General features: G+C 36.3%; 2 protein-coding genes, 1 long non-coding RNA gene and 1 pseudogene across 5 annotated transcripts; 2 read left to right on the forward strand and 2 right to left on the reverse strand.

Annotated features, from left to right (window-relative positions):
- Positions 1 to 2,482: 2,482 nt before the first annotated feature.
- On the reverse strand, positions 2,483 to 5,689 carry LOC111793705. Of its 3 annotated transcripts, none has more exons than XR_002814968.1 (4): positions 5,468 to 5,689; positions 5,066 to 5,125; positions 3,131 to 3,885; positions 2,483 to 2,845 (listed from the first exon to the last, which is right to left on the reverse strand). It is a non-coding gene; the product is annotated as an uncharacterized LOC111793705 (long non-coding RNA). The 3 variants fall into 3 exon arrangements; XR_002814967.1 differs by having other exon boundaries at positions 3,131 to 3,889; XR_002814969.1 differs by lacking the exon at positions 3,131 to 3,885 and having other exon boundaries at positions 5,468 to 5,686.
- Positions 5,690 to 5,964: 275 nt separating this feature from the next.
- On the forward strand, positions 5,965 to 8,834 carry LOC111793704 (auxin-responsive protein IAA16-like). The gene is made up of 5 exons (XM_023675710.1): positions 5,965 to 6,235; positions 7,432 to 7,670; positions 8,129 to 8,264; positions 8,363 to 8,424; positions 8,628 to 8,834. Exons 1-5 carry the CDS (start codon positions 6,033 to 6,035, stop codon positions 8,663 to 8,665), a joined length of 678 nt encoding a protein of 225 aa, XP_023531478.1. The 5' UTR covers positions 5,965 to 6,032; the 3' UTR covers positions 8,666 to 8,834.
- A 425-nt stretch (positions 8,835 to 9,259) lies between these two features.
- Positions 9,260 to 11,609, forward strand: LOC111793497 (annotated as a pseudogene).
- Positions 11,610 to 11,689: 80 nt separating this feature from the next.
- LOC111793496 (rubisco accumulation factor 1.1, chloroplastic-like) lies at positions 11,690 to 13,263 on the reverse strand. The gene has a single exon (XM_023675402.1). The coding sequence runs from the start codon at positions 13,135 to 13,137 to the stop codon at positions 11,785 to 11,787; it is 1,353 nt and encodes a 450-aa protein (XP_023531170.1). The 5' UTR covers positions 13,138 to 13,263; the 3' UTR covers positions 11,690 to 11,784.
- Positions 13,264 to 14,439: the final 1,176 nt, after the last annotated feature.

Genomic DNA, 14,439 nt, shown 5'->3' on the forward strand with positions numbered 1-14,439 from the left:
AAAAAAAAAAAAAAAAAAAAAAAAAAAAAAAAAAAAAAAAAAAAAAAGGAAGAAGGTTTGGTTTGGTTTAAACCCCTCAAATTAGGGTTTGGTTATATATATATATATATATATATATATATATATATATATATATATTTGAGGGCCAAAGCCAAGCCAGAGGCAGTAATGGGAACTTTGGCAGACAATTAATTTAGGGACAGAAAAAAAAACATGTTCTTTTTTTGATTCTCATTCGATTCTTCATTCCAATTCTATCATTTTTCTTTTCTATGTTGTTACCCATATCAAATTTATATATAATCAAGGTCTTTTTTTTTTTTTTTTTTTTTTTTTTTTTTTTTTTTTTNCGGTTTTTGTAACGATTAGATGGATTGCAGTCCCTCTTCGTCACGGTCTTTGCACTCCCATATGTTGGGAAGATTGAGTATGAAGTGGGTAAAACTATATTTTTGAAGTATGCACAAACTATTCAAAGTTGACCCTTTAATGCATTCAGAGTCATATAACGTTTGCTTTCTTGCTCACGTTTTCTAAAACATTTATGGTAAACAGGACTTGAGTCCCCGACGTTGTCAACAACTGAATTTCTCTAACTTGTCTCTAACTTGTTTGGGTTAGAACAGTGCTTTACAATCGCTTTTTTAACATTATTTATTTTTAAAAAGTAATGTTCTGTTATGGTTTGATCCTAATTTGTAGAAATAATCATGTTGCTCTTAAACATGTAACAAGAGGTAATAGTCGGGTTCTCTCTTGAACATGTAACAAAGTAATGTAATAGTCGGGTTCTAATTTAGGCAATTTAGGCAAAATGTGGTTGGACAATAAAGTAGGTTTGACTGAACCACTATTACTTTTGAATAGAATTTGAAGATTTGTGTGAACTGTTTCTCGATGTTTACGTATGAACCGCTTGCTCATTAGATCTCTCAATTCTAGCCATGTTTTCACTCAACCCTCTTGGTGTCTCCTCTTAGAAGAGTCCTTATTCCACCAAGTTTGTCCATAACTCTTAAAATGTGGCATTAGCTCTCGAGTGAAATTGTGGGTACATGTGAGGTCTTGTACATGTGAGTCCTAGCAGACGTGTTTTAAAACTTTGAAGAGAAATTTGAAAGAGAGAGCCCAAAGAGGATAATATTTGCTAGCGGTGGATCTGGGTCATTACATGAAACATCTCTCTACCAGACGCATTTTAAAATCGTGACGATATGTAATGAGCTAAAGCGGACTGTTACAAATGGTATCAAAGTCAGTCACCGATGTAAGGCATTGGTCAAAGTAGGGTTAAATCCTCTCTACAATAGAGGCGTTGTAAAACTGTGAGGTCGATGGCCAAAACAGACAATATCTAATAGCAATGAACTTTAAGTTGTTACAAGTAGTATTAGAGCCATACACCGGGCGGCGTGCCAACGAGGACATTGGCCCCCTAAAGGGAGTGGATTGTGGAAGTCCCACATAGGTTGAAGAGGAGAACGAAGCATTTCTTAGGGTGTAAAAATCTATCCCTAGTAGACGCGTTTTAAAATCATGAGACGATACGTCGGGCACAATGACCTAGGGTCACGACCTCATGTATTTATAGATGTGTATAATGAAGATTACATTCTAAATCATAGATTTAGTAACAAACCATGAAATCATAGATTTGGTAACACCTAAATTATTATTTTATATTCATAATAAACTAAATGGTACGATAAGGATGAAAAAATATAAAAAAAAAAAAAAAAAAAAATTAAGTGTAAAAAGAATATATATTGGTGTGACAATATTAATGGCACACGTGTGAAACCTGTCGAAAGGTGGTAGGCAAGTACGAATGATGGGTCCCACAAGAAATTAATTTTTAAAAAAATTATTGTCTTTGTGGTGGGCCCAATGGGCTGTAAAGAAGAAGGGCCCACGTGGGCTTTGATTAGTTGGCATGGGCCCGTGGGGGATGATGTTTGTCTGGCTGCTTTGCTTTGGAGGACGACTAAGACAAGTCCCTATCTTTTCTCATACCCACTTTGCCTTCAAATATTCTCACCATTCATCATCATTCACCATCAAATTTTACCTTCTTTAACTTATATTTTACTTCTTTCAATTTTACCTCCTTAAACATTCTTTATACTTACGGGCATTCTTTATACTTACGGGCGAATGGCAAATTGTAACTGACTAGGTGACCTGTAGATCAGTCGAGTGAGATCATATGTCATATGGTGCATCGTACCAATCATATGCAATCAAAAGTTAGTAAGCAAATCACAACTTGATTAAATGAAAGTCGCTTGATGGGTTTAAGTTCAACTAGATGAGACTATAATTCACCCAATAGATCATACTTGAACGAGCTCATAACCTTGGTGAATCCAAAAATAACCAAGTGGGTCATGCCCGAATGATAGGTCAAAGTTGATCCAAATGAGACTTGAAGTCACCTAACATGCTATGAGTATCAATCAAGTTGTAAGTTGACAAGTGTGGCTAGCATGCCCTACCTAGTAGCTTGTAATCATTGTGTTATGAATGTATCAACAAAACCAAATTGATCCAACCGCTAGCAAATATTGTCCTCTTTGGATTTTCTTTCGAATTTACCCTCAAGGTTTTTAAAACGTGTATGTTAGGGTGAGGTATTGACATCCCTATAAACAATGTTTTGTTCCCCTGTTCAAATTGTCCACCAACAAGACTCGCAATGGCTCAAAAGATTCAGTAGAACTTGACATGTTGCAGCACTTGTAGAGGTCGAAAGCCTTAGCCACACATCGTTGTAATCGCCGCACTGCTCGACACACCTCGGCCTTCATGTTCTCTCCATGGGTGGCAAATTTTACATTTCAACTTCCTATTTTCAAAGTTTAGGAAGAAGGAACATATTAGTAAAAACAATCTCAATACTTTCCCAACAAGTCCACCAGTAACAGATATTATCTTCTTTGGGCTTCCTCTCAAGGTTTTTAAAACGTGCCTATTAGGGAGAGGTTTCCACATCCTTATAAAGAATGCTTTGTTCTCCTCCTCACCCGATGTGAGATCTCACACTACATCTTTGTCAACATTGAATTGTGATGAATCAGACAAATTCAAGATCATTGAGTACCATTTACAAAAAAAAAAAAAAGAAGCTTACCACAATTCTTCCGACTTCGTCTTTACAAACACCCTATAGCACCCTTCGTCGGGCTTCCCGTCATGAACAATATGTGCAATCAAATTCTACTTCGTCCAGTTTAGTAATATTTGCATATCTTCTAAACTTCGAATTGTGGTATTTATTTCACTCTATGATTAGAGATTAGCATATAATCATGGCACTAGGGGTAAGGTAAAAACACTTAGCCCCAAGACTCGTCCATTGTTTTAGTCCCAAGAGCGTGGGCATGCAAAGACGCAAATGCGTATGCACATAGTCACCACGTAGTGCTACATGTAGTATGCGAATATCACACCTCTATGTGCAACGCCTGCTACCCGTGCAATGTTTGTCTAAACACGCACCCACTTATCCAATTAACCAAGAATTTCATTCTCAAACAACTATCAACATCTTCACTGCACCATACTAATCGAGGCTTTGCACAACCTCAATGTTCCAACATCAACACATTTTGTCTGCTAGGATATTTGCACCTTCTATCTTCTCCAAACACATCACCATCTCCCACTAACTTGTGAGTGAAATGATATCGCCTTCTGTGTTTTGTCTTTGAATGATAAATCGAGTACCTCACCAATGTATGACACTCTGACTATTTATATAAAGAATATTCTCGTGCTGCCTCTTACCCAATTCTTCTAACTAGTCTGTCATCTATATCATATCCTTTCCAGTTTCAGCTATTGCCACGTACTCAGCCTGAGTAGAGTTCTGAGACTTCTTCCCCTCTTCCTTAGATAGTATTTACCACATACCACGCAAGCATAAACATTCAGATTTGATAGAGACGGAGCAAAATTTCTCGAAATCGAAATCCAAAACATGAAAAGCACAAGCATATATGAATTGACAAGAAGTAAAGAACACTTACTAAATAGTTAGTGACAAGTAACAAACTCATTGCACAAACAAATGGCCTTAACTATGAGATGCAGAAATGCAGAACGAATATACGAACAAGAAACAAGTGCACCTAACGGTTCACAGTATAGAGATAGGGACAATCTTTTCGAACTTCCCTTATCTTTATCTATATCGATAGCTAAAACTAAAATGAGCAACTTTTAGACTCCATTTAAGGATTCTACTTCTTTTAAATATGTTTATTTTACTTGGAACATAACCTGTAACTTTTGAAGCAAAGTTCATGAATTGAAAGCATATAGACGGCTCTTATTTCAAGTAAATTCACAGTATCATTGATTATCGTATCCGTGAGTGTCTAAACCAACATAGAGCTAGTTTTGGCACCTTGACTATTCTCTCATGAGACAACCACCTCTTTTGTGTTACATTTGGTTGTAAAGGTAACTCGTAAGATATTAAATCTAGAGACGTAAGTGGGTTGGGTCAGGTCCCTCTTTTTTTTGTGCAAAACCAACCCAACCAGAATCTCCGTTTGTTTGCAGTTTTTTTTTGTCCAAAGAATACTCAATTTCTAGAGTTCCTAAAGTTTATCTCCCCCTTCCCACCAAAGAACAAGTTCATTTTTTATAACCAAACATGTGATATCCCACGTTGGTTGGGATGAGAACGAACACCCTTTAAGGGTGTGGAAACCATTCCATAGCAGACGCGTTTTAAAAACCTTGAGGGAAAATCCGAAAGGAAAAGCCCAAAGAGAACAATATCTGCTAGCGGTGGGCCTAGGCCGTTACAAAACCCGACCAATCATCACATTCATAACCCAAAAGAAAAACAATGACAGAATAGGGGCTTCAACTATTCTCTCTATTCCTCCTAACAAAGGTATGTTAATACTCAATATTGCATAGCATCATTCAGAAAGACAATAAGAACAGAGCTCAAGAACCAAATCCAACTACCAAATCCTTCAAAAACAGTCAAAACTCAAAAGAAATTCAGCAATCCATTACTCAAAAAACATCCGGTGACCGGAAAACTAACCTTAACGTCATCGAGCATGAGCAGAAAGAGTGGGAGATTGAATGGCAGCGAGGTATGCACCTTCCAAAAAAAATTAAACAGTTTATTTTAATTGAAGCAACTGATCGAACACCATAATCCTTCAAACATGAACACAATAAAGAATGAGAAAAGCTTGTAAAATGAAATAGAATACCGAAAGCCTCCAATTAATCACATTCTTGAATATCAAAACGAACTACACGATTAACTAATGGCTTGTTGAGCACATGATAAGGTCAGATATTCAGTTAGTCAGATCTCAGATAAGCAATCGAAAGATTATCTCGAAAATCTCCCTAAAAATTAGGTCAAATGCGTAGAAGCGATTAGCTAAAAAATTCAAGCAGGGCGAAATCCGTTAAGAAAGGGGCAAAAGGATACCTGAAAACCAAGATGAATGTAAACATAAACCAGTCAAGAACTCACGGCGGCGCCGACGAGAGCAAAAGAAACAGATTCTCACAGCGGAAGGTGATACAACCCAAAGTGGATACAGATATGGCGGCCGGCGGCAAAGTTGGAAGGGTGAAAGGACTGAAAGAGGCGCGAGAGACAGAGAAAATAAATCACGGTCGGTTCGGTCTGAAACAGTGTGGAAAACCGAACCGGTTTGATGAATGTTGATCTATAAACTTAGTACCAATTTAAGCTCTCATTTACTTAAAAAAAAATAATTTAAAAAAATACGTAATTTTTTATAAAATTAATATTAATATTTCTAAATTTTTAGATATTATTTTTGACAAAAAAAAAAAAAATTATTAATTTAAGCAAAATAATGACGTGGACACGCATGGGTCCCTCATGTCCCAATACAAAGGCACTTATAATTAAAATTAAATAAATAAAATTAAATAAAATTCCCTCATATATTATTTATTATATTATTTTCTCCTCATCCTCCATACCCACTTCTCTTCCCTAAACACAGAGAGAGAGAGTGAAAATGGGAAGCTTAATAGACTTTGAACAGACGGAGCTCCGCCTTGGCCTCCCCGGCGGCGACGCCGTCAAGAAAAGGGGTTTCACTCAAACTTTGGATTTGAAGCTCAATCTCGCGGCGGATTCCGACCAACGCCCTAAAACGACGGACACGAATGCCGTTTCCACCTCCGTCCGTACAGATCTTCCCAAGCCTCCACCGCCCAAGTATTATTCCTTCTCCTTTTTTATTTTATTTTTTTAATTATTTTTAAATAAAACAATAAAAGCTTTTAAAGGTAAAAGGGTTAGTAAAGTAATTTTATGGGGTTTTTTTTCTTAATTTTTAAATGAAGAGGAATTTTAATTAATGCCAATTTCATTACTAATTAAAAATTCATATATATATATATATATATGCATTAATTTTTTTTAAATATAATTTATATTTTATTTTGAGAAAAAATGGAGTTAAAAATTAAAATTAAAATGATAACGTTTTTGTGGGCTTCAATAATTGAGTTGAGAAGAGGAAGAAAGGATGACCAAGTAAACAAAAGGTAATTATTGTGGTTTCGAATTTAAAGGAATTTATTATTATTATTATTATTATTTATTTATTTATTTTGGTTGTCGGGAAAACATAGGAAAACTACAAAACATTTGGAATCTTTTTTTTTTTTTCTTTTTTTCTTTTTTACATTAAATTACAAATCTTTTTTTAGTATTTTCTTTTATAAAAAAAAATAATTGTTTTTCAAGCATTTTAGGTTTCCATAGAGGGTAAATAAGTAATATACTTTTTAAAAAGCATTTAAATATATTTTTTTTAATTTTTTAATACTCGAATTTGATTATTATTTATTCTGAAACAATTTTTAAAATTTTTTTTTAATTGTTTAGAAGGTAAGTTTTAATTAAATGTCGGAAAATAAATAAATAAATGTTTACTAAATATCACTTTTTATTAAAGGTTCATTGTTTAATAAGAGTTGTTTGAGGTGAAAAAATTTACCACCCAAAAATTAAATTGAATTTTTAAAATTACCCAACTGACAATTACACCGTTTTTAACTTTTATCTTCTTAACTTAACGTTTTCAATGAACTCGTGTCTAAAATAACCGTTAAAATTTTTAAATTTCTAAATTTCTACTCTAATTACCTAAATTTTAAAATTTTTACAGTGCTTACCCTTAATTCATATTCATAAATATTATTTAATCTTCCAAAAACGTCTTTTGGCATCACCAAAAGCCAATAATTATCTAATTTCCTTTGAATATAATAATTTGAGATAATGACGTGACAATAAAAAGAAAGATTATTATTATTATTATTAAAAAAACAATATAAACCCAATTGAAATCAAATACAATTTCCAAAATTATTAACGGTGAAAATTTTATAATTTATTTTTAACAGAGCCCAGGTTGTCGGTTGGCCACCGGTAAAGTCGTTGAGAAGAAACATCGTAGCTCCGAAGAAAAGTACAGAGGAAACCGAGAAAGGCGCCACCGTCAGCGGCGGTGCCGATGCGGCGGCGTTTATTAAAGTCAGTATGGACGGCGCACCGTACTTACGAAAAGTGGACATGAAGATGTACGGAAGTTACCAAGAGCTTTCTGATGCCTTGAGCAAAATGTTTGCTTCTTTCACCACCGGTAAAATTCTTAACTTACTTTTTTACTTTTACTATCTCAGAATTTGATAGAAAAGTTCGAAAGACTCGACAATCTGAATAGCTCAAGCAAACCAACCCAAACCACATGAGTTAGAGTTCAATTTTTGAAAAATCGAAAACTCGAGCGGGTTAGTATGTTACCGTTGATCCAATGATCAACTCGAAATTTGAGTCAACCCTACTCTACTTTTAAAATTATTATGGATATATACGTTTTTAACCGGTGTTAATAATGCATTGTGACTTATGAAATAAACGGGTACGGTAGGTGAGTAGAATTTTTCAATAATTAGAAAGTAAAAAGAACCATCCGACAACCCAACTCGAAAATAAAGGGTTAGATTTGGTTGTAAACTCTATTCGGGTTGCTCGGGTCACCAGATTCGAATTGGTTCAAAAGATTTTCTCAACCCGTGTACACTCCTACAAATATATCAGGTAATTGCGGGGCACAAAAGATGAAGAATTACGCGAACGAAAGCAAATCAATGGATGTACGAAACGAGACCGATTACGTGCCTACTTATGAAGACAAAGATGGAGATTGGATGCTCGTAGGCGATGTACCATGGAAGTAAGTCTTACTCCGCTTATTTGTTTATTTATTTATTTTCTTTAATTCATTATATATATAAAAAATAAATTAATCATTTTTATTGTTTAATTGGACAGTATGTTTGTGGATTCATGCAAACGTTTGAGGATAATGAAAGGAATGGAGGCCATTGGACTCGGTAAGTTAATAAATATTTTGTTAAATATAATATGCATTATAATAAAATCTACAAATTTTAAAAATTATTTTGTTATTATTATGTTTTTATTTTAAATTGATATTTAATAAGTTTACAAATATTATTTGAATTTATTTATTTTTGTTTACAAATAAAATTATTGGATAATGTAAATTAATATATAGATTTTGTTAATTTTACAGCCCCAAGAGCATTGGAGAAGTGCAAGACCAGAAACTGAATTAATAATATTAGGATATTATTTTTCTTGAATAATAATAATAATAATAATCTTTATTATTATTATTAGGATATTATTAGGATATTTCCAAAAATTATAATAACAATAAAAAAGAAGAAACCCTACTCGAAGGAATTTGAATATGATATGTAACATATAATATTTTTTTTACTCGTCTCTGTAATTACTATATAAATAAAATATTTCTCGTGTTTATATATTATATTAATTAATATCTACTGAACTCGTCATAGTAACTAAACAAGATCGAGTAATTCTAGTTTGATTATAGGTTTGGTCGGAAAATTTTTAGATTTGTTTAATTAAAAGTTTTTAAATATTTTATTTTTGCAATTCAATATTTATTTAATTAACGATCAATCAAGTAAAATAAAATGAGTGTAATAATAGCGTTTTTTTTTCCCTAATAAATTTATTAATATGATATTGAAATATTCTTAAAAATATATATGGATTTAATTTTAAAAAAAAAAAACAAGATTTTATGAAATACAAATTTTAAAAAATATATATATATATTCCTTTCCGCAGGTCCAATAAAAGAATTAATAGTAACGTGTGGGGTATAATTTAAATAAGAGAAATAAAAGGATGAGGTTGCAAATTTCTTTCTTAAACCCCCAAAACCCTAATCTCTGCTACTTTATAAATAGCAGAGAGTTCTGTGATTTCCATAGCATATTGGCCTTGGAGATCTGTCCTTCCATCTCCGTCAAAAGTACTTCCTCTCTCTCTCTGTATCTCGTCGTTGTCTTCTTCTCTGTTGAAGTATTTTATTTTGCCCTAGAAATTGAGATTGTTGGATCTGCAAAAGCACATATCGAAGGTTTTCAGGTTCATTTCATAAATGCCTGCTTAGCTCAAAATTTGTGCGATATTATTTACTCGTTTATGGCTCTCCTTAGCACGTCATTTGGAGTTGAAGACCGGCTTTGTGTCCGGCCTCCAGGGGATTTGGGAGTCATGACGAACATTTGCTTATTTCTCTTCCAACTTTCATTCATGGTGTTTTTCTTCAGTTTCTTTTTTAGATTGTTGTATTAAGATTGAGATGTAGGGAGATTCTATTAATTGTTTCATTTTTTATTGTNATTTTAAAAAATATATATATATATTCCTTTCCGCAGGTCCAATAAAAGAATTAATAGTAACGTGTGGGGTATAATTTAAATAAGAGAAATAAAAGGATGAGGTTGCAAATTTCTTTCTTAAACCCCCAAAACCCTAATCTCTGCTACTTTATAAATAGCAGAGAGTTCTGTGATTTCCATAGCATATTGGCCTTGGAGATCTGTCCTTCCATCTCCGTCAAAAGTACTTCCTCTCTCTCTCTGTATCTCGTCGTTGTCTTCTTCTCTGTTGAAGTATTTTATTTTGCCCTAGAAATTGAGATTGTTGGATCTGCAAAAGCACATATCGAAGGTTTTCAGGTTCATTTCATAAATGCCTGCTTAGCTCAAAATTTGTGCGATATTATTTACTCGTTTATGGCTCTCCTTAGCACGTCATTTGGAGTTGAAGACCGGCTTTGTGTCCGGCCTCCAGGGGATTTGGGAGTCATGACGAACATTTGCTTATTTCTCTTCCAACTTTCATTCATGGTGTTTTTCTTCAGTTTCTTTTTTAGATTGTTGTATTAAGATTGAGATGTAGGGAGATTCTATTAATTGTTTCATTTTTTATTGTTAATGCTTGTCAATATGATTTAGATTGTTAGTATTTATTAAGAGTGTCGTTAGCTGCACGTATCTGTAGGTTTTAGTTTGATTTTTTTTTTCTCTGGATTCCGGCGTAGCTAGTACGAGTAATGGGGAAACTACGGTTGTTTACTGGTAAATGATCTGTTAAAGGACGGATTTTCAAGGAAATCAGTTCTGAAATATGCTATCTGATGGGGAATTGTGTTTTCAAGACACTCGTACAAGTTAAACATGTCTTCTATATAGATATCATAATTGAGCTTCGAAGACTGTCAAGGAAATTGTGGATTAGGTGAACGTTTTTGTACCAAGGAAATTGTGCGTAACAAGATTATCAACTTACTAAGAACTATGCGAACTTGACATCATTCTTGAAATCTCCATATTTTTGTGTTTTATCTTTTGAAGCATCTGTAATTGTTTTGCTTTCTGTTCACTGGTAAGCGTGGAAAAGCTAAAGATTTTGATTTGACAGAGTGTATTGGCATAGAACGATGTCGAACCCAAAGGTCTTCTTTGATATTTTGATTGGGAAGATGAAAGCAGGGCAGATTGTGATGGAGCTGTTTGCCGACGCAACCCCAAAAACTGCAGAGAATTTCCGAGCTCTCTGCACTGGGGAGAAGGGGATTGGGTGATCCGGAAAGCTTTTACACTACAAAGGCTCAACATTTCTCCGTGTAATCCCCAACTTCATGTGCCAAGGAGGAGATTTCACAAGGGGTAATGGAACAGGAGGAGAATAATCTATGGCATGAAATTTGCAGATGAAAACTAAAAGATGAAACACACCGGACCGGGTGTACTATCAATGGCGAATTCTGAACCGAACACCAATGGTTCTCAGTTCTTCATTTGTACTGAGAAGACTTCATGGCTGGATGGGAAGCATGTTGTGTTTGGAAAAGTTGTAGGTGGTTACAATGTAGTCAAGGAGATGGAGAAGGTGGGATCTGATAGTGGGAGGACTTCTGAAACTGTTGTGATAGAGGACTGCGGGCAGATAGATAAGCATCTGAGAGTTGAAGTTAGAAACGTTTGATCTTAGAAAATTCCCCTTTCTGAGATCTCATGGCTGCCCAATGAACTCATTCAAGTTAACAAGGACATGTCGAAAGGTGTCTGGGATGGAGAAATTCACTTTTACTCACTCATAATAGATACCGAGATTGGTAGCCTTATCTCCTTCCTTCGACTCGAGAATAGGTATCAAAGTTAGTAGCTGACTCGAGAATAGGTATCAAAGTTAGTAGCTGACTCGAGAATAGGTATCAAAGTTAGTAGCTAGAAGAAGGGACAAGTGTTTCATATCAAAAACTTAATACTCCTCCACAAAATAAAGGGCTAAAAGGAGTGGGAACAAAAACAATATGAATAACCAAAATGAAATATGAAAAATTAGTCCCAATCTTCATCGCTCAACTGATCATCGTCCATGTCCTTTGGTGGCCTAACCACCAATAACACGGTCCCTAAGCTCTCCTTCAACCCCATTTCCATCAATTCACTTCCTCTCTGAACCTTCAACTCCCCGTCGTTCCCGGTCGCTCCCGTCAGATAAAACCCATCTCCGGCCTCCACCTCTTTCCTACTCCGATCAGCCACCACCAAAATTGCCTCCTCCTTGTACCACCTATTCACCCGCCATGGCAGAGCCCTCGCATCCTTGAACGCCACCACCACGCCTCCCTTCCCCAGTCCTGCTATCGGCTCCCACCCCGGCAGAACCACCCACCTTCTCCACCCCTCCTCCACCACCACAACCCCGAATTCCCCTTCACTCCTCACCTCCATTGGCGCCTCTCCGACACCCTTTCCCCCTTCCTCCCCATTGCACACAGGCAACACCACCACTGTTGTTGCCTCCGCTACCTCCCCGATCTTCAACCGCACCACCGGAACCTTGACACCGGCTTCGATTTCCTCTTCCGCCTCATCTTTCCCCTCCCCTTCCCTCTCCAAATCCCTAACAATCAGACTTCTCGCTTCCTCTGTTACCGCTACTTTCAACGCGTCCTCCAACGCCGACGTCCTCGCCTCCGACATATTGCTATACTCTCTACTCAACCTGTAATGCATAAACGCTAAACAATCCCCAGGATAATCGTAGTTGAAACTCTCCCAACCTTTATCCCCTCTTCGCCGAGGAAAATCCTTCATCGCTCGAGCCAGATCTTGCGCACCCTTCCCATCCAGCCTGTTATCCACTATATATCTGGCCGCCGCCGCACGTTTCTCGGCGTTGAGGAGCCGAATTTCATAGAGCAATTCGGCGCCGCCGGTATCGAAAGCTGCAATTAAATCTGGATCAGCATCGTTGATTGTCTGGACAAGGGATTCGCGAACTTGAGCGCCAACAACGAGGGTGTTCTGCTGGACTCCGCCGATTCCAGTGATTTCTTCGATGGTTGGGGGAGTGAAGCCCTCTTGAATCAGGGAGGAAATTAGCGGCGCGTACTCGAACCAGAGACCGAGGCGGTTGGCGAGAACATCAAGCTTGCCGGCGGCGTCGAGAGAGCGGTACTGAGAGGGAAGAGGAGAGGGAGGGGGGCGGAATGGCTGGTAGACTTGTGGCTTGGCGACTAAGGGGGAAGGGGAAGGGTAAGGATTGAGAGAGGCGGAAATGAGGTTTGGTGGGCGGCGGAGGAAGAGGCGGAGAGGGGGAGTATGGAGGAGGAAGGTGGTGGTGGTGGTGGTGGTGTGAGCAGCCGCCGCGGAGAGAGAGGTGGCAGGGGCGGTGGCGGAGAGCATGGTGTGGATGGATGGAAATGGCAATGGTGGGAGGAGAGGAGATGAAGAGCGCCTGCTTATAATCTTATCTGATACCCATTTTGGAAGTATGGGGCTCTCATGGAGAGACGTGGGAGATATTTTTAGATCATTTTGTTTTTTAACATTTTATTTTATTTTTCTTATCCTTTTAGTTATTTCTTTTCTCTCAATGAACATGGAAGATTTAAATTTAGATTTTTTTTAATAGAGAAGAAATTGACTCGACTTGGTCAAGTCGAGTTGGTTTTAAAGAAAACCGGACATGACCTGCTTCTACTCTACAACTTATTATCAGTTCAACTTATCTACTAGACCTGAATTTTGGTGGGACCAAGTTAGTTTTACATCAAACCTCACTTATTATCGGTTCAACTTATCAACACGCCACCATTTAGATATAGATTTTCTTTTCTAAAGAAAAAAAAAAAAAAAGAAGGAAACCGACCTGACTTGACCTAAATTTGGTGGGATCGAGTGAGTTTTACACAAAAACCTTACATGACCTGCTTATACTTTTCGACCTATTGTCGGATCAACTTATCAACTTGCTATTTTTGTAAAGTGTAAAAAAAAAGGGAACTGACTTTACTTTAAGTTGGTTTTACAAAAAATTCAACAAGACCCACTTACACTCTATGATCTATTACGAGCCTAACTTATCAACTCGTTATTTTGTAAACTGGACACAAGTTAAGGTTTTTGTCGAAATCAATGCGAGAAGCTATCTTAGTCTTCAGTGCAGAATCAATGAATCCCAACATTCTTGTTTGACAACTATGTCGTCGCATTTAGGTAATTTGACGGTTTAGTGCACAAGATCATGAAAATGTATGAGATCTTTTAACCGTGCCTCTTTTTACATCATTCTAAGTTCATTTGACAACTTAAGATTTAAAATACATGTTTGGCTCGTATTCTATCGACAACAAAATATTAATTGCAAGACTTGCAGAACTTCGTCTTCGTAAGTCTTAATTTTTTACTCTAATTTTTTTCCAAAATTTTTCAATCCAAGGCTTCACTTTAGAAGAGATTTCAAAAAAAAAAAAAAACCCTAAGTAGCATTTCAACTAGTCAAGGAAACAATGATACGACGCTTGAAATACACAAAATAAGCACTCTTGCATTTTGTCATAGTGTCTCAACATTGTTTATAGCGTCTCGACGATCACTTATAGTATCTTGACCTTATATGCAACGTCTCAATGTTGCCAACGGTTAAATCTAAATGGAGATTTTAAAAGGAACAAATTGGCCGTTCACCTTAATTTCGACCAATTC

This window comes from Cucurbita pepo, chromosome LG04 (genome assembly GCF_002806865.2).
Source record: "Cucurbita pepo subsp. pepo cultivar mu-cu-16 chromosome LG04, ASM280686v2, whole genome shotgun sequence".
Taxonomy (NCBI): domain Eukaryota; kingdom Viridiplantae; phylum Streptophyta; class Magnoliopsida; order Cucurbitales; family Cucurbitaceae; genus Cucurbita; species Cucurbita pepo.